The 23,054-nt window shown below is 34.8% G+C and overlaps 3 protein-coding genes across 3 annotated transcripts; 1 reads left to right on the top strand and 2 right to left on the bottom strand.

The window, feature by feature from the left end:
* Positions 1-426: 426 nt before the first annotated feature.
* LOC108200988 (probable receptor-like serine/threonine-protein kinase At4g34500) lies at positions 427-4,047 on the bottom strand. Its single transcript, XM_017369275.2, has 7 exons — positions 3,421-4,047; positions 2,366-2,470; positions 2,134-2,256; positions 1,788-1,958; positions 1,574-1,703; positions 1,269-1,478; positions 427-746 (listed from the first exon to the last, which is right to left on the bottom strand). Exons 1-7 carry the CDS (start codon positions 3,960-3,962, stop codon positions 678-680), a joined length of 1,350 nt encoding a protein of 449 aa, XP_017224764.2. The 5' UTR covers positions 3,963-4,047; the 3' UTR covers positions 427-677.
* A 6,745-nt stretch (positions 4,048-10,792) lies between these two features.
* Positions 10,793-14,665, top strand: LOC108202455 (BTB/POZ domain-containing protein At3g05675). Its single transcript, XM_017370842.2, has 2 exons — positions 10,793-11,923; positions 14,153-14,665. The coding sequence occupies exons 1-2, from the start codon at positions 10,853-10,855 to the stop codon at positions 14,441-14,443; spliced, it is 1,362 nt and encodes a 453-aa protein (XP_017226331.1). The 5' UTR covers positions 10,793-10,852; the 3' UTR covers positions 14,444-14,665.
* A 1,462-nt stretch (positions 14,666-16,127) lies between these two features.
* Positions 16,128-22,792, bottom strand: LOC108202454 (probable LRR receptor-like serine/threonine-protein kinase At2g16250). Its single transcript, XM_017370841.2, has 5 exons — positions 22,469-22,792; positions 20,383-22,390; positions 18,312-18,440; positions 17,779-17,810; positions 16,128-17,107 (listed from the first exon to the last, which is right to left on the bottom strand). Exons 2-5 carry the CDS (start codon positions 22,326-22,328, stop codon positions 16,491-16,493), a joined length of 2,724 nt encoding a protein of 907 aa, XP_017226330.1. The 5' UTR covers positions 22,329-22,390; positions 22,469-22,792; the 3' UTR covers positions 16,128-16,490.
* Between the last annotated feature and the right edge of the window lie 262 nt (positions 22,793-23,054).

Here is a 23,054-nt window from a genome sequence, read left to right as displayed (position 1 = left end):
ACATGGATCAACATTTTTCATCAAATGTTCTAAATTATGACTTAGGACATGTTATAAGGTACCTCCTGGACTCGTTCAAAGTGATATCAAAATAATTCAGCTGGGGCTGGGAAAAAAATATGCACTGTTTTTTCGAGGTTGGGGGGCTCTAGCATCCCCCAGCCCCCTCTGGTTCCGCCCCTGTTCGTGCTTAATTATTTCAAATAATTTGTGGAATTCAACTTTGCATATGCTCGATCCAAAGAAAGAAAAATAAAACTAATCTGAAGTCATTACTCATCATTGAGAAATTAGCTTAGCTTACCAGTGGCTAAGTAGCAGCAATGGCTCTATAATGATTCTAACATAATATGTGAACCGGCTCAACCTTGTATACAAGGTCAGAGATCTTCGTTTCGACAATTAAATTGTCCAAGTACTCAAGTATGGTAATAATACATGTATATACAAAAAAAGGCTTTTCCGAAACTGAGTGCTGCATCAAATCAGAAGGGAAAAGGTAGAGAAGTATTTGATTCTTTGATAACAATATGGTATTGTCCATACCAACCTTCTATATAGATTAAATTTACATATACACTCTACAAAACTTGGTCACACTTTACCTTTTTACACACAACATCTGAATTTCCACTTCTATATCTAATTATCGTCGCCAGCACAGCGTCCCAGGAGACTTATGGACCTTTCTTGGCATCAGCTTCAGGGGGGCGGATTGGGGCTGTCTCGCGAGCTGAACGGGGTTCCTGTGGTAAATGACAGGTGCAAGAATGTGAAACAAACAATATTATGACGACATGAATATATATGGTACATTGTTTACGGAAAAATGTAGCATATACGTCAAGAAAATAATTGTTGAGTATATGACCACTTTATATACAGGAACCAGATTCTTTATTTTATCAAGATTGTATATGCTTGTTGCAGATTCTAATCATGAGCTGATAGGATCACACTTGTGTATTTTATTTGAAAGTTCTTCAGTATGTTGATCGAAGATCAAGCTTAGTTACTTGACTACATGTTTTGACCAGTGAAATCCCTTGAGGTGCTCTTGTAATTTGATTCGATATACTAATACCAAAACTGGACAGGTCACAATAGTTAATTGTGAAAATATTTTGTAGCCTTAGCAGTGTGCTCTGGGTAAAATGCATTCATTAATTGCTTTAGTATACTACTCAACTAACATGCATAAAACATGAGAAACGATGCTTATACTATACTCAAATGAAAATGCATTAAAAATGAGAAGAGGAACTTACACTACGAAAAGGATAGTCTTCTGCCTCAAGCATGTGAACAACCTGCCCCATCTTTGGCCGCTTCAGGGGATCCAAGTCTATACAACGAAGGCACACAAGCAATGCGCGCTTTAATGCTCTAGGTGGTGGATGTACTTCAATGAGACTATCTACCAACTCTTCTCCACGACGACTTGCAACCATCACTTTAAACCAATCAACCAAGTTCATCTGAAATGTGGGAATTAAAACAATATAGGATAAACATGGTTAAAATCCATATAATATAAGGAAGAGAGAAGGAAAGAAAAAACTTTGGTACTTACCTCCCCGGGGGCTCTAGAATAATCAATTGGATTTCTTCCAGTAATTATTTCCATGAGCAGAACACCAAAACTATATACATCACTCCCTTCGTTTAGCATCCCTGTACTTGCATAATCTGGTGAAACATATCTGCAGAAATAAGCAGCGGTAAGCAGGATGCAAGAACAAACTTCACACTTGATCATTTTATTGAGAGCATAAGAATTAACATACCCGAATGTACCCATCACTCGTGTAGTCACATGGCTTATTTCAGATCCTAACAATTTGGCAAGTCCAAAATCCGATACTTTCGGGTTCCACTTACGATCCAGAAGTATGTTGCTGGATTTAACATCACGATGCACAACTTTGGGTTCAAGCCCTTCGTGCAAATAGGCCAGACTGATAAAAGATCAAAATATGTTAAGCCTTGTTGAAGATTAGGCCACTTGCTTATCATAAGAGAATTTAATGAGCCGGTCTAAAAGACCAAACATCTCAATTAGCTAAAATGCATTAAATGAGCAAGGGCGATCTAAATAATCCTCCAAAAGGGAAACAAAATCAGACTACACACCCTTTTGCCGTCCCTATAGCAATCTTCATCCTGATTTCCCAGCTCAAAGGGCTAACAGGCCCTACGTCACCATGTAACCACTGCTCTAAATTGCCATTGTCAACATACTCATACACAAGTAACCTGCGTGGGCAGATTTTTAAAGTCAATTTAGGAAACTTTTAGGTACTTTTACTATTACGTCAAATATAACGACAATAAATGTCATGACAGATACGTAAGCAAGAGATACCTCTGCGAACCTTCAGCACAGTAACCAATCAAACCTACAAGGTTCTTATGCCTTACTTTCCCAATAGCTTCCACTTCCACCTTGAACTCCCTTTCTGCCTGACCCCTACAAAAATAATGATACAAGCGACAAAACTAAATCATAAACTCATTTATAAAGGCTGAAAAGAATTTGTAAGATGCGATAAGAATTTGCTTAACAGGTGAAACCATACAACTATTCCCAGAAGACTAGTAACAAAGTAACTTCTGTTCTGTAACTTCTACTGAAGTTTCGGAGGTTGTTCTCTACATTTAATTTACTTTCTGCGGTGCCACTACAACACCTCGTTACTATATATCCTCTTATGTTGTTCACCAAGAAAATTAGTGCTCAAGTACCTCATAATATGTTTGATATAAGTAGTTAGTGCAACTAATCATTTTATCAAGGGATATTATATAGTTCATACCACTTTTATGCTGCAACCAATTTGGCAACCAAAACAAATTATAGTGCACTTCATAAGTGCACATAATTGTGTGTGGACTCTGTGCTTAAGTGATGACTGAAATTAAAGCAGGCAGACAACTTGTGCACTATAGTAAAGACATGATTCCACATCATGAAGCTCTTCGCATAAACCAAACCAAACATATCCCATATAGTATGTCCCACTCGGAAGTAGGATCTAGGGTGGATGAAATGTACGCAAAAACAAATGCAAAAACAAATACTTCCTAATCTCGGAACTCCTTTCATATATATTCTCTACACATGTGATTCCATTTCAAAAACTCTAAATTTGAACATAACAAGTTGAATCACGGTAAGAACCAAGTCGAACACAGATAGAACATAAACGTACACTTGTGAATAATTAATACTACCGGAAGAACACAACGCAAACGTGAAGATTAAATATTGCAATGTCAACCTTACTTCTCTAATTCAAATGAACACAATGTCTCAAAAATCTCACACAATCCAGATCTAAAACAACTCGAACTCATGAACTAAAATTTAATATCGATACTCAAACTTAATAAACAAATAAACGAAAAGCGAAAACTCACTTGTTATTCATCAGATTCTTGACAGCAACAACTGAGCCATCACTAAACACTCCTTTGTACACAACTCCATACCCGCCTTCGCCGATGACATTCTCCACACTAAAGCCAAACGTCGCCGTTTCGAGCTCCTTCAAGCTATACCACCTCCCCCACCCTATATTCACGCCCTCCGCCGCCGCCACCGACACTGACTCAGCTCGACTCGAACTCGACTCGTTGCTCGCGAAGCTTCCTTTCTTCTCTCCACTCAAATTCGGCGCACTCGTCTTCTCGAAATTGACAACTTCGACGTCTTTTACATGATCTTCTTGCTTGCTCTCGGTGATCTCCTTGTTGACTAACGGTAGCAGGCCGGAGCTGTACCGCAATTGCGCTCTCCGGCGTCTCGATGACCGGAGATAACAAAAGATGACGGCGAAGACGATGATCAGAGCTGCGATTGTGAGGAGGATTAGAGTGTAGAGTCTGAGACCGAGGATTGGAGTTTTCTTAGTGACGGAGAAGTTTGATGAGTTGCCGGAGGTTTGGTCGGATTCCGCCATTGTTTCCGGCGAGATATTAGTGAGAGCTTTTAGAGCGGCATGTATAAAATGAGAAAGGAAATGTAAGTGAGGTTTATGTGGAGCAACAAGCAAGTGAGGTGGTAAATATGTGTAAACCAAAGGGCAGAAAGGTAAATTTAGGAGGAGTGGGTAAAGGTTGCTGGAGGCGTAGAGGGGAAAAGAAAAAGGGTGTGTAAATAACAAATTGAATAAAAGTACTTTAAATTTTTTTTTTTTTTTTTTTTGACGAAAAGCAAAAAATTTTAATAGATAACTAAAACCCAGCCGAGACAAACCCTCGAACTGTCAATTACAACCTGATTAAGAAACAAAAAACGAGCTAAACATATAGCCGCTTTGTTTTCAGATCGTTTAACAGATAGAATATTTAAATTCTTTATACTAAAAAGTATTACAATCAAATCTCGAACAATCCAACCTATATGAGTTGTGAACATAGTAGCATCGCAATTGACCTTCACATAAGCAGCAGCATCTGTAGCCCAATGTTCAGAATTATCAGTTACATCAACCGATATTGGATCAACAAATGACCCCAAAAGATGAACAATTTTATGTCGTGAAAGGTGAGCTCTTACGATATTCACCACCGTGCCATATCTGATACAAGCCTCACGGATTACCCAAAATATCATGTAACTCCTTCTTAGAAACATTACCGAGACCCATAACAAAACACACAGAAACGTCAAAACAAACACAAACATCCCAAAAAGATGGGCACGACCTTGATGACAAGGTACTCAACAAGAACTCACCCAAAAGGATTAGATCTTGGTTTTATTGATAAAACTAAGAAATACGAGAGAAGATGGAAGAACGAAGATGATTAATCAGAGGGGATGAAGGATGAAGAACGGAGAAGTGGGGGTTAGAACTTGGAGTCGACTCTCAAAACTGCAAACCCTAATTTTAGAACCCCTAAAAATATAATAAAAGTACTTTAAATAAATCAAAGGAAATGTTACCACTTTATTTAAACTTCATGAGGTGGTTTGCGTGATCTTAAAATAAATGTTTAAAGTTATAAGTGATTATACTGTTTGAAAATTAAGTAGTAATCCTGAAATAAAAGTTAGTAATCCTACTTCTTTTAAATATTTCTTGACTTTTTATACAAACAAGACAAATAGGTGTTTTTAACTTATAAATTCAGAAGTCGAGCTTATGATCCACCTATGTTACCATTTCATTTCAGATATGTTTTTCTAGTTTAGTACTCACTACGTCTCAAAATAGTTGTCACATTTGATTTTGTGCCGGTCAAATTGACTAAAGTTTGACTGAAATTTATTAATATTTTATCAATTGATAAAATAAAAAAAAAATATCACCGGAAATAAGATTATATACCTTAAGATGTAATTTTCAGTTTTTTAAGATAATTAGTGATTGACTTATAATCTTCGGTCGAAACTTAATCAATTTGACCAACAAAAATAGAATTGTGACAACTATTTTGAGACGGAGGAGTATGTTTGAAAATGATGATGGATTTTCAAAAGGATCGGTTTCATATTTATATGAAATTATATGTATATATATATATATATATATATATATATGATATTTTTTAATTTAAAGAAAAATCTACTTCTCACGTGTAAGAGTGACGTAGAGGAGCAAATTTTTTCAAATGAAGTATGAAATTCGAAAGACTTTCTCACGTAAATACATTGTTCAGTCCCTTTTTATATATTTTAAAATAGAAAGTGACATAGAGGGGGGATTAAACGGAAACCTCGCATTAAGAGCATCTCCAAGAGATTCTTCATTTAGACTCCTAACTTGAGATTTGAGGAGGGAGAAGCAAAATGTTGCTCCAAGAGACTCTTAAGTGGCTCTTAAATCTTAAGAGCCTCTTGTTTCTCTCTCCTCAAAATTAAGAGCCACCACATGGCTCCTAACTTATTTTTTCACAATAAAAAAATCCTTCCCTCCAATCAACCTCCATCTTTCCCTCTCTTTTGTTATAGTGGAGCCCAATATATGAATAAAATATGAAATAGAGAAGAGGTGTAGAGAGTATTGTTGGAGTTTACACTCTTAACTTTGTCCTAAATTACTAAGAGCCACATTTTTTATATTATATTTAGGAGCCAACAAGGAGGCTCTTGGAGATGCTCTAAAGGCTTAGATTTTAAAAATACTACCATAATGCCACTGTATAGAAGTTGCTCACACGTCAACAATGACCATGGCTACGTCGGTGATTTAAACATGTAATTAATCGAATTGATTGCTCGTAATTAGCTGGAAAAATAGTTAAGCCGAAACTAAAGTAAATCGATAATTTTGGTCACCGATTGGTGCAACGGCCTGGTTGGTATAACTTGCTAATCATAACGCCACCCGAACAAACAATCATTGTATACTATCGTTTTGTCTGTACTTTTCGGAACTTCGAAAATGGATAAATTTGTGGGTTGGGATTTAAATTTGGTGTGGTACTTGACATGTTTAGACATTAATTATTGATGCAAGTATGTTTTTATTGTTAAAATTGAGTTTAGGCGGTATTGTTTTGCGGTAATTCAGCATTACAAATTGAGATGATTGACGAGAGAAGGTTAAACTACCTCGTCAGTTCAAATAAAAATAGGTTCACTTTACACGTATTTTGATACTCATATTTAATACTCCATCCATCCCTGAGTAGTATATATTGGGGACGGGGACGCGGACGCGGCACGGACTTTAATACTCCTGCATAGTTGTGTAAGAGCATCTCCAACCATCTAAAGCCCTTGGCTAAAAAGTGAGGAGGCATACCTAAAATAAAAAAATTTAGCCAACAGCTCCAAAAATCCAACTCCAACCATGCTCAGCTGTTGTCTATAAATTTAGCCAACCTCCTATGGATGGCTAAATTTGTCGAACCTCTACAGGTCTGTAAGAAAATCTGTAGGAAGATTGTACATCATTTATTACCATATTGAACTGATATATTCTATTTTAACAATTTAAAATATCAATAACATACTATTTTTAAATTATAGCCAACCAACATAGCCAGTACCATTGAAGCAAAATGTCTTACAAGTTCAGCAAATTTTACATAATGTCTTACAGGTCCAATTTAGCCAACGATTATAGCCAACACCGTTGGAGATGCTCTAATCTATTTTAAAAAATTTTCTTTTTTGAATTAAAGTTTGGATGTTATATTTTTATACAGAAAAAAAAATCTCAAAAATAAGTTACGGAACTATATTTTATAAGAGCATTGAAATGCGTGTCGAACAATTAAAAAAATGTATAAAATTAAATGGGACAGAAGGAGTAGAATTTTATAAAATATTTTAATATTTTCCTCTTTGATCAAAATTTAAACGTCAATTTGTTGTTTATAAAATTTCTTTTAAAAATAAATTATGAAACTATACTTTGTACGAGTATCAGAATATGTGCCAAAACATAACGTAAAGGGTCAATTGGAGCTTTAACAGAGGAAATAATATTCATCTTGTTTTTTTGCGTGATGTTTTGACTTTTAAAACACAATTTTAAATTTTTGTTTAAATGATTAAAAATTATTTTAGCTTTTTAACGAAAATAGATAACCAAAAGGTTAGTTCATAAAAAAATTTAATAACAAACAATACTATCCTATTAACCCACCTGAAATTTGTGTCACAAATCAAGATATCATAAAAAATAGAGCAAGTATTTATAAAATTTCCTCATGTTAATAAATATAATAAACATATTTTCACATTTTTCAACTACATTTTTCAGTTTAAAATCAAATATAGTATTTTTAAAAGCCAGACAAAAAGCTCCTAATTATCAACTTTCTCGTATGTAGTATGGATCAATGATTAGTGAGTTGTGGTGCTAAATTATAAAATTACCAAATCAATAGTTGATTGACTATAAAAATGGTAGTAACAAAATGAAAAGGACAAGTTTATGTTGGAGCGCATGGAAAAATGGTCCTACAAAACAAAACATAAATGACTTGGTGTGATAATAGTGACCATTATTCAAAATAGATCCACAATGTACATAAATAGTGGGGCATTTAAATTTAGAGTTTTTGCACCACAAGAGTGTCGCATTTAATTAAATACATAAATCCAGTATACGGGCCTACGAAATAGTATTATGCTTTTCTTTTCGTTGAATGTGAAAGTTGGTAGCTCCAAAATTTGAATATTATAAGATAGAATAAATAAAAGAGATTTTGTCTCGATCTCTAAAGTCTTTGTAATTCGTCACAAGAAAACGACTATATATATTCGAATTAGTGTTACGAGTCTTGACTGCTTTGGAATTCTCCTCTCTGTTATATAGCAAATCCGGCACGATTTTATTTTTTTTCTATTAATTTAGCTTTGGAAGATCTTAACAAAAAATGTGAGGCTGAAACAACTGAAATCACATTCTTTACATGTTCTCAAGTCAGATGTGAATTCTTCACATTCTTTACATATGCGCTTGAGAACAGTTCACGCATCAATGTGATTTCACTAATCTGTTGTCGTTCATAAAAATTTGTAAATAATTTTATTCCTGAAATTAAACAGAATACTTAATCGTGCCTCCACGAAGATGACCCTTCATTATAATTTTGATATTATTCACGTCATCACCTTATGCATCGTATTTGTCATTGCCTTCTGCACCGTATCTATCACGGCCAGACAGCTTAACTTTGAAAATATATATCGTTATTTTGATTAAGCCTTGAGGGAGAACCATGTTATCAAGGGGACTGAAAATACCACATCCAAGACCATTAAAATTTTTGTTTTAAAATTTATCTTATAAAGACACTTTGGTCAGTAAGTAGGATAATCAATTATATACTTTCATTTATTTAATTAAAGTTGAAAGAGATAATCATGGAAGATCAAGCTTTCGATATCTTTGATCGGATTCTGTGATAAAAAAATAATTTTTGATAATTAGAAGATCGTGTATTCATCCTGATAACCTCAATCATATAACAAACTTATAACCAAACAAACAATTACTAATAGGAAGGGAGACAAGTAGCATGTAAAACTGATACGTAAAACTAAAGAGGAACCAATATAAAATAGAACTAATCAGAAAAAAAAAAGATATCTTTTGATTAGCGTGTTAAAATGTATGCCTTTCAGGATCTTAGCTCTTTCATTAAAATATAAATTTAAAATATAACATGTAAACAAAAAATCAACACATATTCGTCTTTGCTAGGTACCCAATAAATTATCTCAAATTTTCTTTTTTTCGAAATGATGTGTTGAATTTTGATTGGTTGCATTCACTCCAATAATGATAATGAGATAAGTTGAATATGATTTAGAAGACATTCATATACTCAAAGATATATAAAGATATATTACTTGTAGAATCGGTGTAACAAGTATACCAATCTACACTCAGAGATATATTACTGGTAGAATCAGTGTAACAAGTATACCGGTTATATTTGACCAATTTTTATAACTCAGTTACAAGATTTCACATCGTCAATTTTTTTAAAAATAAAGTTAGACTTATATTACTTACAAATGAGTATATGTTTTTCGAGATGAGCGAGAGTCGATCCTGATATCTCACGACAACATTGGATAAGCCAGCCACTTGGATCATCCAATTGCTCAAAGATTTCACATCATTTATAATCATATTAATATAATATATTCAAGTTATAACAACTTGAAATAATATAATTTTTTAAGATATAGTCGATCAATATCGCTAATCCCATCCGACCAAAATATCTAACCAATTCGATAAATTTTACATAATCAAATTTTTATATAATTCAACTAATCATTTTTATCTTTAAAATTGCTTTCAAAAATACTACGAAAAATCATCCACCTTTCATTTATTATGAACGAATGTGATCAACATGCAGGGCTGTAAAATGATCCGGGTAATATCGGGTTGCGCTCAAGTATCAGATCATATTATCTTTAACTTGTCCAGATTTGGGTCTGGGATCATTTTATTCAGATTTAAATCGATCCCGGGTGTTTGAGGTCCAAATTTGAATCGAATATGATCCAGTATCATCTATTTTATTTTTTAACCGGATAGTTTATGATACACCGAATATGAGTCGAATATGATCCATCAACACTAAATATCATTATTATTTCAATTATTCAAACAATTATCATTTAGTCTAAATACATAATATTACCAAATATAATAATTTTAAATTAAAATTTACAATTATATGTAGGTATATAATTTATTAATATATATAAAGTTAATAAGCATTATCACAGTAAATAAATCATATTTTATGGAGATTTAAGCTTAAATAAAATATTAAAATATTATAAAATGATGATTATTTTTTTACAGATGAAATGGATTAAATATATAATCTGCATATAAGTTTGAATCAAATATGAACCATTGATCATATTCGGATATTCAGGTAGAATCATATTACGAAAAATTATATGAGACGTAATCTGAGCGGTTATAGGAGTGTTCTATTCAAGACGATATATTATCTGCACTTAATTTTCCCGTCAGATTTGGATCAATTTTCAAAACGAATATGATATGTATCATATTTTTGAGTTGGATATAAGGATAGTCCGTATAACAACCCTATCAACATGTATAAAAATTTCATTGGAATTATATTTTACTTTAGCAGCAACTTTGTTGATCAAAAAATTATAGAAATATTTTTTTATATATTTATATTGGTAGAAATTTATTCCCTGCCAATTGACTTCTACTCGTCTCGAAATGCTATTAATTGAGTAATTGTTTAGGTTAAAAAAGATTTATTTATTTATTTATTTTGAAACAAAAAAAAGGATTTATAAAAAAGACATTATCCACAAAGACAACCAGTCATCACTATCCATTTCCAATCACTTCTATCCGATAATTTCTCTGAAACAATGACCGGAAATACAATCGCCGGCGACTCATCAAACGACGAAAAACGCCGGCGCGTGATCATCTCCTCGCGTATCCCCTCCCCGTCACCTATCTTCGACGATGCCTCGACCGCTGACGTCATCCTCCGTCTCTACATCGACAACTCCGAAGACGATGCCGACATCTCCGCCGGCGCCGATCAATCCGACGTGGTGCTCTACTTGCACTCGTCAGTCCTCTCCAAATCGAAGTACTTTGATGCTCTTCTATCTGGCCGCTGGCAAAACGACACCGATTCGGCGTCGAAATTGAAAGTAAGTTTACGAGTCACTAATGTTTTGATTGAGGACTATGTGAATGTGATCAAGCTGTTGTATTGCGATGATTTTACTGATGTGATTTGCTCGGTTGCCATTGCGATTGCGATACTTCCTGTTGCGCTTGAATTGTTGTTTGAGGATTGCGTGAAAGCGTGTGTGAGGTTTCTAGAGGCGGTCCCGTGGACTGAGGATGAGGAGAGGATGGTGATCGCTTTAGTTCCGATGTTGAAGCGCGAGGAATGTGAGAAATTGTTAGCTAGGGTTTTACCAGAGCAGGTGAATTCGTCGGAGGAAATGTTGTATGAGTTGCTTGTGGTTGCGATTCATAATCTGTCGAATATGGCGTTTGCAAAGGCTTTTGTGGCGAAGTTGTTGAGGGACTATTCTTGTAAGGAAAGTGCGAGGAGAGTGTTGGACCGTGTGTTTTTGAAGACTTTGAAGGAGGTTAAGTACTCGTTGGAGGAGTATTCGAGGCCGGAGTTTAGGGTGGATAACAATGAGACAGAAGCGATTCAGAGGTTGCATTTGCATACCGCGATGAAGAGTGGGAGGAATTTGTTGTGGATTATTGAGAGGATGGTTGAGTTAGGGGTTGCTGATTTGGCAGTGGTCGAGTGGACAAATCAGGATTCGCTTACGACGGATTTGCAGAGGGCGTTTAGGGATGAAGCGTGGAGGAATATTGTGCCTGCACTCCCTGGTGTTGTGTTAAGATGCACATCTAAGTTGGCTAATGTGGTTGTTAGCGGTTCTATATTGGTTGATAGAAAGGTGCGCTCACAGTTATTATTTTACTGCCTTTTTGCTATTAATACAAATTATTTTACCTGACATATTTCACTATGCCTGTTTCATTAAAAGTAAAAGCAATTCTGATATTGATAAAACTATTGCTCCTCCATCTTGTGAAAAAGACCTTTTACTGTTCTACTGTTTTGCCCTTGATTTAATTACTCACACTGTGGTATAACATGTCAAATATGTGCAAAGTTTGTCGTAATTTCATTAAATGTTGTATGTGCCACCGAGGCATCTGTAATATTAATGCAGGTGTATGGATGAGAATTTTTTGTATGCATAATTCTACTTTTGTTCAAATTAAAGTAATTAAGTGTGTGTTATTTAACTGTGCGCTCACATATTTGTTTTCTTTGCAATTTGAATGTCGATCGTTCATGTTTAAATGAGAAACCTTTTGGTCAGAAAAGGAGTTTCTTATGTCTGAAACTACCCAAATTTTAAAAAATGATTGGTTATAGGTATTAGGATTATTGAGAGGGTGATTGAGTTGGGAGTTACGGTATGTTTGCTTTTGTAGGCTGTACTGATAAATTTGTGCAAACGAACTAATCAAAATATGTGTTAGTTTGTGTGTGCGAGCACATGTTTTTGTTTTTAACTTCAAGCTTAAATATCTCATTAGCATAAAGTTATTACTCCATACCCTTGGCATCTAAATGCTACATTTTCTTCTTATAAACTTACAAGGTTAGTTGATATGATCTTGAGGACCCTTTCTGGTGAATGTGACAGGTAGGAACTTGTTTTAAATTTTTTGCACTCTTGCGACTCGAGGGCCTATGTGATTTGTTTGCAGATCGCATGTGTATATATGGAGTCAAATGAGCAATCTTTTGGCCCGAAAAGGAATTTCTATAACTGCAAAAACTTAAACGTTTCTTTCGGAATAGGGTTAATTTCGAAATATTAGATATCTTTAGGTTTAATGAGTTTAAAGTTTAAACCATGTGTATTAAATGTTGAATTTCTGGCCATTTAATTATTTGCTCCCTAAAATATCGCTACCTTCAGTGTCAACAAGTGAGGAAGGTTTTAATAAATTAATAAGGGATTTTCTATGGTGTGCCCAAGGGCACACAATAGTCCCTAACTCCAATAAAAATAATTCCTTTTGATTGGTGGATGAGTAATAAATGATAATGGCCCCCCTGCATTTACATCAACTCCACCAATCAGAATAAGCCATTTTTATAGAATTTAGTGATTATTGTGTGCCCTTGGGCACACATTAGAAAGACCGAATTAATAAAGCTAAACTATCGTGGGGAATCATGACAGTGAAAAGCTATGTAGCAAGAATAGTGATTTATAGTATAACTAAACTAATTTGATGTGGTTCAGATTCGATCTAGCTGTACTCCAGAAACCACATAAATATTATCAATCTTAATGTTTAGGGTTTTAGAGAGTGAATTGTTTATTTTTTAGAGAGAATATTTTGAGAGGAAGTCAGGAAGAGCCTAGCCGAGTCGCCCCTCGGTCTTCAGACTCCTAGGCCTCGTTTGTACCGATGTAATTCAACTACGTAACTACAAGTTCCTTGTAACTTAGATGGGCTACTTTGTTTGGTTTAATGATTCTAAAATCAGACAAAGAACTCGTATGTTCAAGAAAATTATAGTTACTAAAAAAGATATAAACCAAGTTACCTAGGATCCCCATGGTCACTATCAAGTTACATAGTTTTTTTTTACTAAAATTTTGAATTTACCCGAATTGATCATTCAACTTCTTTTTTAATTTGTTATTTCATCCAACTTCTTTTTACATAGTATCTAACTAAACACCTGCACTTCAATTTCGATTGAACTACACACTGCAACTTAATTCGATAATAGTGCAAGTTACCTCCGTAACCAAAAAGTTGATGAAACAAAGGTCTAGGAGCGCTGATTAGTGATTCCAAGAAACTGTCTCTGCGCAATCAACACTTCCTCACATTTGTTAAAGAGTTTGGCAAATTACTAATGTTATGATCTTCTACATTTTAGGTCTCCTTCCCTCTTTCTTTCTTTCTTTTTCTCTGGGTGGGCTGGTCCCACTTTTACCTATTATCCGTCTATTACAGTGTTCGTATTTCCAAAAAATAAAAATTAGAAATCCTGTTAAAAAACAATTATGTGTCCATATGTGATCATATTATCTCGTACAGGAACTGTTTATATGCATTTTTTAGCTTTTCTTGTCTCCTTTTTGCAGGTCAGGATGAAGCTTGTTGAGGATTGGCTTCCGGTGCTTAGAGTTTGCAAAGAAAATGTCTCTCCTGGGATTTCAAATTACAAATCACTCTACCTGGAGCTAGAAGAAACATTCTTGAAAATTACATCTACACTACCTATGGCTGATTCACAGATGTTGTTGAAGGAGTGTCTCAGTTTTTCAACTCGAAATGTTGATGACTGCCCACACTTGGTCACAGCTTTCAACACTTGGTTCCGTCGTGCAAACCAACCTCCACCTCCCACCCACCCAGCGGACAACATTTTATAAGCACAGCCCTACAGCTGATTGTAATCAACTGATGGTGTTTGTCTTTGACATGGCAAAGACTTCTTGTTGAAATGTTTACTTTTCTGTAGAGATAGTATCCAGTAGCAAAATGATCCTCGTACTGTAGTTTGTATATACCGACATCGAAGGCTTAGTGACTGTTTTCGTTTTCCGTATCAGGATTTAAATGTCAGACTTTATGGCATAACAACTATTTGCATACTCCGTAGCAGCTCTTTTTATCTTTCATATTTTTGAAGATTGGTAAACTAGGTGCAAATTTAATTAACAGATAGGAAACTCTATTTAGGAATGTCAAAAGACGTCTGGTTCATGGTTAATGAATATGGTAGCGGACTTTCATTCCCATGCATGTATGCATTAGTATAACCTTTGTGAAATAATCTTGATAGATGAGAGTGTGTGTATGATATACAGGGTCTATATCCTTTGTGAAATCTGTACTTGTGCAATTTGCTTGATTTCGAGCATTTGGATTCAAATTTTGATATCTAAATTTTTCCTCAATCCGATGATTATATTTTTCTTTCATAATTCATTCCATCCCATTCTGATGATTAAATTACCTGTGAGTTGAACTTAATCAAATTAAATTAAATCTGCAAGTTCAGCAAGGATCATGCTCTTGTTCCACAATTTTTTTTTTTTGAAACTATTTGTTCAACTTAATTAGAAGTTTGTTAAATGAAACCTTTCAGATCATGGGATTTATATCCGATTAATATCTAATGGGAATGATATTTTATTATAGTTTTGTATTGAACCAAACCCAAGATCGTGCCAAAGTTTGAACACTAAAATTAAGAGCATCTCCAACCTTACAAAACTCTTAGGTATAAAATGAGTTGGCATACCATGTATAAAAAATATAGCCAATCTGTTAAAAAAAGCACACTCCAACCACATGAAACTGTTGTTTATAATTTTAGCCAATCTCCTATGGATGGCTATATTTGTCGAACCTCTACAGGTCTGTAAGAAATCTATAAGAAGATTACACATCATTTATTACTATACTGAACTGATATATTCTATTTTAACAAACTAAAATATTAATAACATACTATTTTTAAATTATAGACAACCAATATAGACAATACCGTCGAAGCAAAATGTCTTACAGGTTCAGCAAATTTTACATAATGTCTTACAGATTCAATTTAGCCAACGATTATAGCCAACACCGTTGGAGATGTTCTAACTTTTTAAGGTTGAACTCTAAGGCTATGTTTGTTTCATGAGATTATAACCTAGGATTATAACTTATAATCTTTCATTATAAATCAAAAGTATAATTTTATGTTTGTTTACCAAGATCAAATATAGGACTGGATTATAATTCTTTAAATGACATTGAATTATTTTAATACCATATTTGTTTTGAAAGATCCTATTATCCTTTAAATATGCGGATCCATGTTTGTTTGCATAGGATTATAGTGAAAAAAATTATAATCCTTTAATAATGCGACACCCCCTCCACCCAAGCATGAGAAAAAATTATAATCCTATCCTTCTCCAACAAAACAACCTATCCCTTGCTCATGAAACAAACATGACCTAAAACTATTACTATCCCATGAAACAAACGTGACCTGAAGTTCTTACTTCTAAATTTAAACGACAAACCTGATGGATTGTGCTAAACAAAGAGATCACCACGGCATTAAGGCAAGGACTGAATATATATTAGTTTCATGTAGCTGAAAAACCTCCGGAAAATGACAGACCTGTAGAACCCTGCCTTTTTGTGTACTTTCCTCCTAAACTCGATAACCAAAACCATTATAATTTACAATTTTCACAAAAAAAAACTAGCAAATAACATCAATTATGAAAACTAATCACCACTATTCCATCCCATTGGCCCTTTATCCCGCAACACCACATTTAAGTTTCATGTTTGTGAGTCCTGAAAACCTTGAGGTATCGGCAAAAATGGTCTCTTTTGCAGCACTCTAGGACATTTTAGCAAGGCACTCAAATGGGGAGCCTGCTTTGTTATTAACAATGAATCAAGATTGAATCAACCCTGTCTACTCTCTAAGTTTCCCTCATCCAAAGGTTCCGGAAATATATCCCTCGACTGTTGCCGTCTGTATGAAGATGAATGATCACCACCATTATTCTGACCACTTCCTTGAGAACCTGAAGTTCCTGAATGTTTCAAGCTATTTGCTCCTTCCATTTTGTTAGACGTAGTTGCTGCTGGAGCTGCTGCTACATCGGACGTCGTACGCCAGCTACCAAAAACAGTAGCATTCCATGATCCTCTCGACGAAGTAGTTTTTAGCCTTGCAGAGCCGGTGCTCTCTTCTCTTACTACTTTTAATGGATTTTCCAAGTCTTTAAGGATATACCTCATGAGGGGCCGCCTTGCTGGTTTTGGATTTAGGCAAGACCGGGCAACAATAGCCATAGCCCAAACTTCCTCTAATAAGTCCTCATCAATGATTAAAGACGGATCAATGATATTTGTCACAAGCTCCTTGTCATATATACTGATGTAGGGTAATGTGCCTTCCAACCATTCCTTCATGGCACCATCACTAGATGCGCTCATTCCTAACTTTCCAGTTACTAGCTCAAGTAATACTTTCCCAAAGCAATAAACATCATAAGCACAAGTTGCAGCAGGTGTACCTGGAAATTTTCGAAAAAGAACTATTTAGGGAAATGTTTTCAATGAACCAAGTTCTTGCTCTTGTCAAATTAAAATAGGCCATCTATAATGGAGCACATAGATATTTTGGGCAAATAATACAAAGGAGGATATAATATAGGACAATGTCATCTACTTAACATCATGATTCTGTTATCTATAGAGATGCAACTCCTACTAGTTCAGAGACAAATGCAGAACTACGTCATTCAGTGTCTAACTTCTAGGACGATGATTTTGTTGAGGAACTCAATAATAGTGAATTTGGAACTAATAAATATATGTCATAGAAGTAATATATACAATGAAGTAAACACACAATACGTCTTTAGGTATTATTAATATATATAATCACATGTTATAATACAATAAATGTATGTTCAAATTGTTGATCCAAAGTTTGATAAAGATTACGGTAGACTAATTAAATTATTTATTAGTAAAGTAACCTAAAACACATAATGCTATACTCTTTATGTTATCACTAATATGTATCAGAACTTATTCTCAATAAATTGACATATTTTTTAGGGTGAGCCGTAGCCCACTCTCGGCATTAAGTGGTTCCCGCTAATATTCCAGATTTCAGATGGGTTAAACCTATAGGTTTACTAGATACATAATACAATAAATGAGATAGAACTTGACATACCGGTACCACCAGAAGCGCCTTGTTCAGATGACCTGCACATAACCAAGAAAACTTTTAATTACAACTGTAAATATAAACATTATACAAACCTAGAAAGCATATAAAAGAACAAGCGCAAATTGTCGAAAGCATCAACCAAAATTAGGAAAATTTCATTCCTTGTAGATTAGAAGGAAGTGGGCAGCGCCCTTCGATCAGTTGCGAGTAATAGGCATAACAAGGTTATACTTAAAAAAGCCAATAAGCTGTCTCAAAAATTGAAGTGCAGATCAGAACATTATGTCAACTGTCAAGTTAGTCATAACCCAAGGACGACGGTTGTTACATATAGCTTTTATATAAGTTTCTAAAAAATTTCAACATATACTTTCAATCAGCATTTCCAGCTAGGATTGTAAACATACAAGAACATGGACTTTGCCTGAAGAAAGAACAATGATATTTTGAAAATAATAGGTTTAACAGCAGCAGCAACCAGCTTTAGTAGAAAATAGTATTAAATATCTACATCAAAAACATCTATAAATACTTACTGTGGAAACCGCAGCAACCTGGTTATCTTGCTTTGACTAGTTTCCCCTTCTTGAGCACAGATCTCACTAAGGCTTCCTAGGCGAACTTCGAATTTATCATCAAGAAGAATGCTACTGGCTTGAATATCTCTTTAATAACCAAGCCAAAGAAAAACATGTGTCATTAGATTGAGTAACTCAGATAGCTATACAGTTATAGCAGAATAGGCTAACGACATATTCATCGTATGCTTGGTTAAGGTAGCATTAAAAACTAAAAAGGGAAGAGATATTTATCCTTGAATGAGGGATCAAAATTAAGTAAAAGATGATTGGAGATAACTTAACTGACAATATACATATATAACCTAAATTTGTTTGGATGTCATAGTGAATATGAGAAAGGAAAAACAAAAGAGGACATATTGATGAAATGACAGACACCAACCAAGCATTCCAGCACACAAGGGATTTACTTCAAAATTTACGACATCAATAAGCTAAAAAGGAGCATAAGAAGTAAGGACAATATAGCTTGTTATTCAAGAGGTGCTGACTGGACTTAATTAAGCGAGATACACAAATAGAGGTTTAAACATCAACTAATCCAAACCATTTGTTAATATAAACAATGGACACTGTTAATAATATTAACAAGGGAGCAGTTTTCTAAACCTTTTCATACAAAGTGACACTTTATACTACAATAGGATATAAAACACAACATATAATTTTAAACAATTTTGCAAACATGTAACGAAGTCCTGTACTATATTTCTAGAATAAACTCTTTTTTTTTTTTTGCGCAATGCTAGAATAAACTTTTATTGTTTCCCATTAGAAGTGGACAATATTTCTATGTTACGCTCATAAATATAAACGTTTTGTTATGCAGGCAAAAGAAATTTGACCATATACTAAGACAATGATAGAAATTATTGTGAGGGTTGGTAATCTAACCATATATTCGAGTGAATCAGGTTTGGAAAAACCTGCATTACAGTTAACTATACATGACTTGTGAACTTCCCAAACAAAACAGTTCATCTTGTGAATCGTAAATCAATTGTGATATCTTCCATAATACATTTTACCTTGAATAGTCACAAATAATCAACCAAAAGAAGCTCAAGTTTCAGAATAGTATAATACTTTCCAGATGTTTTCGCTAAAAGGAGAAATCAAGACACAGTTCCTCACCTATTTCTTTGTGCTATCAAGTAACAATTTTATCAAGATGAAATAATAAACCTACGCGTCTCCACTGTATGATAGACCACAAAAACTTTATTTAGTTTGCAACTGATTGAATCCATTATTTAACTCCACAATACTCCTCAAAGATTCAATATTAATCTTCCTCTTGCCAAACATTCGGCATTATTAATCACCGACTTCCCGTTTACCTTATTTCCGTTAAAGGATTACCTCCATATATGTCAACACTAATTAACAATCAATAACGAAATATATTATGTGTACATATAATTTGTAGTTGAGATCATGTGTTATACGATAAAAGAGATTGGCTAGATGACATTCAATTGCGAATGACAGGAAATAATTTTGTAAAAAGTGCAAACAAGTGTTTTGACTTGTGATGATCATGTATCTAAATATATCAGCAATACAAATTTCAATCTACACTATCCAAGAGAATGCGACAATAATGACATACATATTTTCAACATCTGAATACATTAGTTATAACTTAAAAAATGATAGGTTACTTTTATAGCAATACAAATTCAAGGATGGAGCTCTCAATGCAATAAATCTGTCACCAAAAAATCATGCTCGGATCAGTCACATTTTTGTACACGTCACCAAGAGTAAATTTGAAGTTCTTCGTTAATATGTTCCCGATCTCTGAAATTCTTCTTAGAGTTTAATGTAAATTGATAATAAGAAGATTCAAGTTAGTTGATAAATTAAGCAATAACTCAGTGTTATCCTTTGCAATTAAGATGTATAATAAAATGAGTAAGTGCAACCTTAAAGTTGTCCAAACTGGCATTTTACAAGTCAATAAGTTAGAGGAATGGCGTAACTAGAAAAGAAAGCTGCGGAAAATAAAAAAGTCTTAATATACCTGTGAACAAGGGGAGGGCTGCATTCATGATGGAGATAAGAAAGGGCTTCTGCAACTCCTGTAGCAATTTTTAATCTTGTTATCCAGTCCAATGATTGTAAACTGTCATCTTCCGATCGGGTCTTCCTGTACAAAGAACTTGGCAAATCGCCATTTGGCATATACTTGTATATTAGATACTTCTCGCTCTCGTTGTCTAAGCAGTGTCCCAGGAGAGGGACAAATCTAAGATGAGAAATTTTACTAAAAAAATCCAGTTCTTGCATGTGTGCCTCCTTCTTGACAATGTTTAAATCAATCTTTTTGATTACTACAGAAATCCCACCTTCCAGTATACCCCGGAAAAGGTCACCAGAATGACCATGTTTAATGAGGTCTGCGTCACTGAAGTTACCTGTAGCTTGGAGAATCTGTTGATATGTATATCCTTCTCCTAAACTAGAAAAATTTAAAGAAACCCCGGGCGGAGGCGGACTTGTACTTGTCAGAACAGGCTCCACAACATTGCCTCTTTGGCTGGTTGTGGTGCGCTTCCGTGTGCATACAATTAGTAGAACTAGGACAATTATCATGAGTGCAATAAATCCAACACTGCCCAAAACTGCGGCCAGTATGATTAGCCTCTTATGGTTGTTTTTGTGGGGCTTCCTTGGTGGGGGTTGGGTAGCATTTGGCACCCCAAAATTATCAAATGCCAGTCCCCTCTCAGCATAAAATGATGCACACGGTGACGTAGCCCTCTGACTTGTTTGATCTCGAAGGCAATTTTCAGCAAGTGACACATTACTGCGAGCATAATCAGGAACCTTACCCTGGAAATAATTGTCGGACAAGTCTATAAAACTGAATCTCTCGACTACAGTTGTGAGGCCTCCGTATAACATATTCCTTGAAAGGTTGAATATGGCAGAATTAGCACTAGGAACAAAACTGAGGTTGGGAAGAATACCAGTGAAATTATTGGCAGAGGCATCAAGAAAACGTAAAGAGGGCATAGACCATAATATACTAGGAATCTCACCAGTAAAATTATTGTGACTCAAAATTACAAACTGCAACTTGGTAAGTGGAGCAAACATGTTATCTGGCAAGTAACCACTAAGCTGATTGCTCCCAATTACCATCCTCTGCAAATTCTTCAAAACTCTAAAATCGGGCAATGACCCAGAAAATGAATTGAAGCTGAGATCAAGGTCAACCAAACTAGAAAGATTGCTGAGTTGGGAAGGAATCAAAGAAGATAAACTATTATTAGATAGGTTCAAGATTTCCAGCTTGGAAAGAGCACCAATAGCTGGAGGAATTATCCCGTACAAATAATTCACAGACATATCAAGCGAAGTAAGGTTTTTAAGAGAACCAAAAGAAGGGGGAACAACACCTGTAAGTCCATTTTGGGAAATATCGAGAATATAAAGACTTGACAATTGTCCCAAACTATCAGGTATCGTCCCAGTAAGATCATTATTAGCTAAATACAACTCTGATAGTCTAGTCATATTCCCGAGACTAGGAGGGATAGCACCAACAACCGAACAACCCCTGAGATCAAGAACTTGAAGGGTCCTCAACCTCTGACCAAACCATTCAGGAATCGAACCCGGAAGCATAAACCTAGAAGCATTAAACGATAACAATCCACTAAACAAGGCAAGAGAATCAACATTAAATTGAGGGTTTTGACTACCAATTCGAGTTCTTTTAAACCCGGAAATGTTAATTCCAATAACCTTCCCATTTTCACATAGAATTCCAGCCCAAACAGTACAAGGGTCAGCCTTTATAGGCCAATCTTTACTCCTCAACCCCAAAGAAGATCTCAACTGCAACAAAGCCACTCTCTCAATTCTTGAACTCAATTCCACAGCTCGTGGTTGCTGTAATGTGGGCTTAAATAGCAGTAACATAACAAATAAACTCAAACAAAACCCTCTTAAATCATCCATCACTATAATCACAACAATCACAAATGAACATTCACTGATCTTTCAATCTTGCCCACCCATTTCTGTAGACAAATTAGGAAATTTCAAAAACACAATCCTTCACACATATACATAAAACCATATAAATACAATGTACTTACAATAAAGATTAATCAAGAAATAGCAAAGCTTGAATTTTGATTCTTTCCCACTTCTGAGTCAGCTTCAACTAGAGTTCTCTCTCTATCTCTCTCTCTCTCTCTCTCTCTCTCTCTCTGCTAAGGGGGGGGGGGGAGAGAGATAGATGGTGGGTGCAACAAAGAATGGTCAAAGCTTTTCAGTGAATTTAGAGAGAGAATGAAAGTGGGTGTGCAAATACCTGTTTTGGTAGGAGAAAGTTACAATCTTTAACATAAACACACACAATCTCTCTCTCTCTCTCCGCCTTGCTGTATTTATATGTGGGTGTATACATTTGTATGAACAAGCTCCACTTGAAGAGGAACTTAGAAAGAAAACCCAAAAAAGAATAGTGGGCCCACAAGTAGATGTTGTCTGTTTGAAAACAGTAGTAATTTTTCCAATTTAAAATGTATTTTTCAGAAATTATAATTCACTCTCTCGGGGCCTTAGAGCAAGTCCAACACTATGCTAAGGGGTTCCCTAAAAATATTATAAAATAATATGTCTTAGTGATTTAGCACAAGATTTAGCACATGAGCTCCAATAGTACTCCCTATATTCATT

The sequence above is a fragment of the Daucus carota genome, chromosome 9 (genome assembly GCF_001625215.2).
Source record: "Daucus carota subsp. sativus chromosome 9, DH1 v3.0, whole genome shotgun sequence".
NCBI lineage: Eukaryota > Viridiplantae > Streptophyta > Magnoliopsida > Apiales > Apiaceae > Daucus > Daucus carota.
The sequence above is the reverse complement of the archived record's forward strand: the minus strand, read 5'-3'. Positions and strand labels throughout refer to the sequence as shown.

What these genes read in the sequence shown, in the direction of transcription:
- LOC108202454 (XM_017370841.2), bottom strand. Translation starts at nt 22,328, where the DNA reads ATGGATGATTTAAGAGGGTTTTGTTTGAGTTTATTTGTTATGTTACTG. An exon ending in AGCCCTCCCCTTGTTCACAG is followed by an intron (nt 18,441 to 20,382) that starts GTATATTAAGAC and finishes TGGTTATTAAAG; the next exon opens with AGATATTCAAGCCAGTAGCA. An exon ending in AGGCGCTTCTGGTGGTACCG is followed by an intron (nt 17,108 to 17,778) that starts GTATGTCAAGTT and finishes GAAAATTTCCAG; the next exon opens with GTACACCTGCTGCAACTTGT.
- LOC108202455 (XM_017370842.2), top strand. Translation starts at nt 10,853, where the DNA reads ATGACCGGAAATACAATCGCCGGCGACTCATCAAACGACGAAAAACGC. An exon ending in CTATATTGGTTGATAGAAAG is followed by an intron (nt 11,924 to 14,152) that starts GTGCGCTCACAG and finishes TCCTTTTTGCAG; the next exon opens with GTCAGGATGAAGCTTGTTGA.
- LOC108200988 (XM_017369275.2), bottom strand. Translation starts at nt 3,962, where the DNA reads ATGGCGGAATCCGACCAAACCTCCGGCAACTCATCAAACTTCTCCGTC. An exon ending in CGAGTGATGGGTACATTCGG is followed by an intron (nt 1,704 to 1,787) that starts GTATGTTAATTC and finishes TTATTTCTGCAG; the next exon opens with ATATGTTTCACCAGATTATG. An exon ending in AAGACTATCCTTTTCGTAGT is followed by an intron (nt 747 to 1,268) that starts GTAAGTTCCTCT and finishes CATTTACCACAG; the next exon opens with GAACCCCGTTCAGCTCGCGA.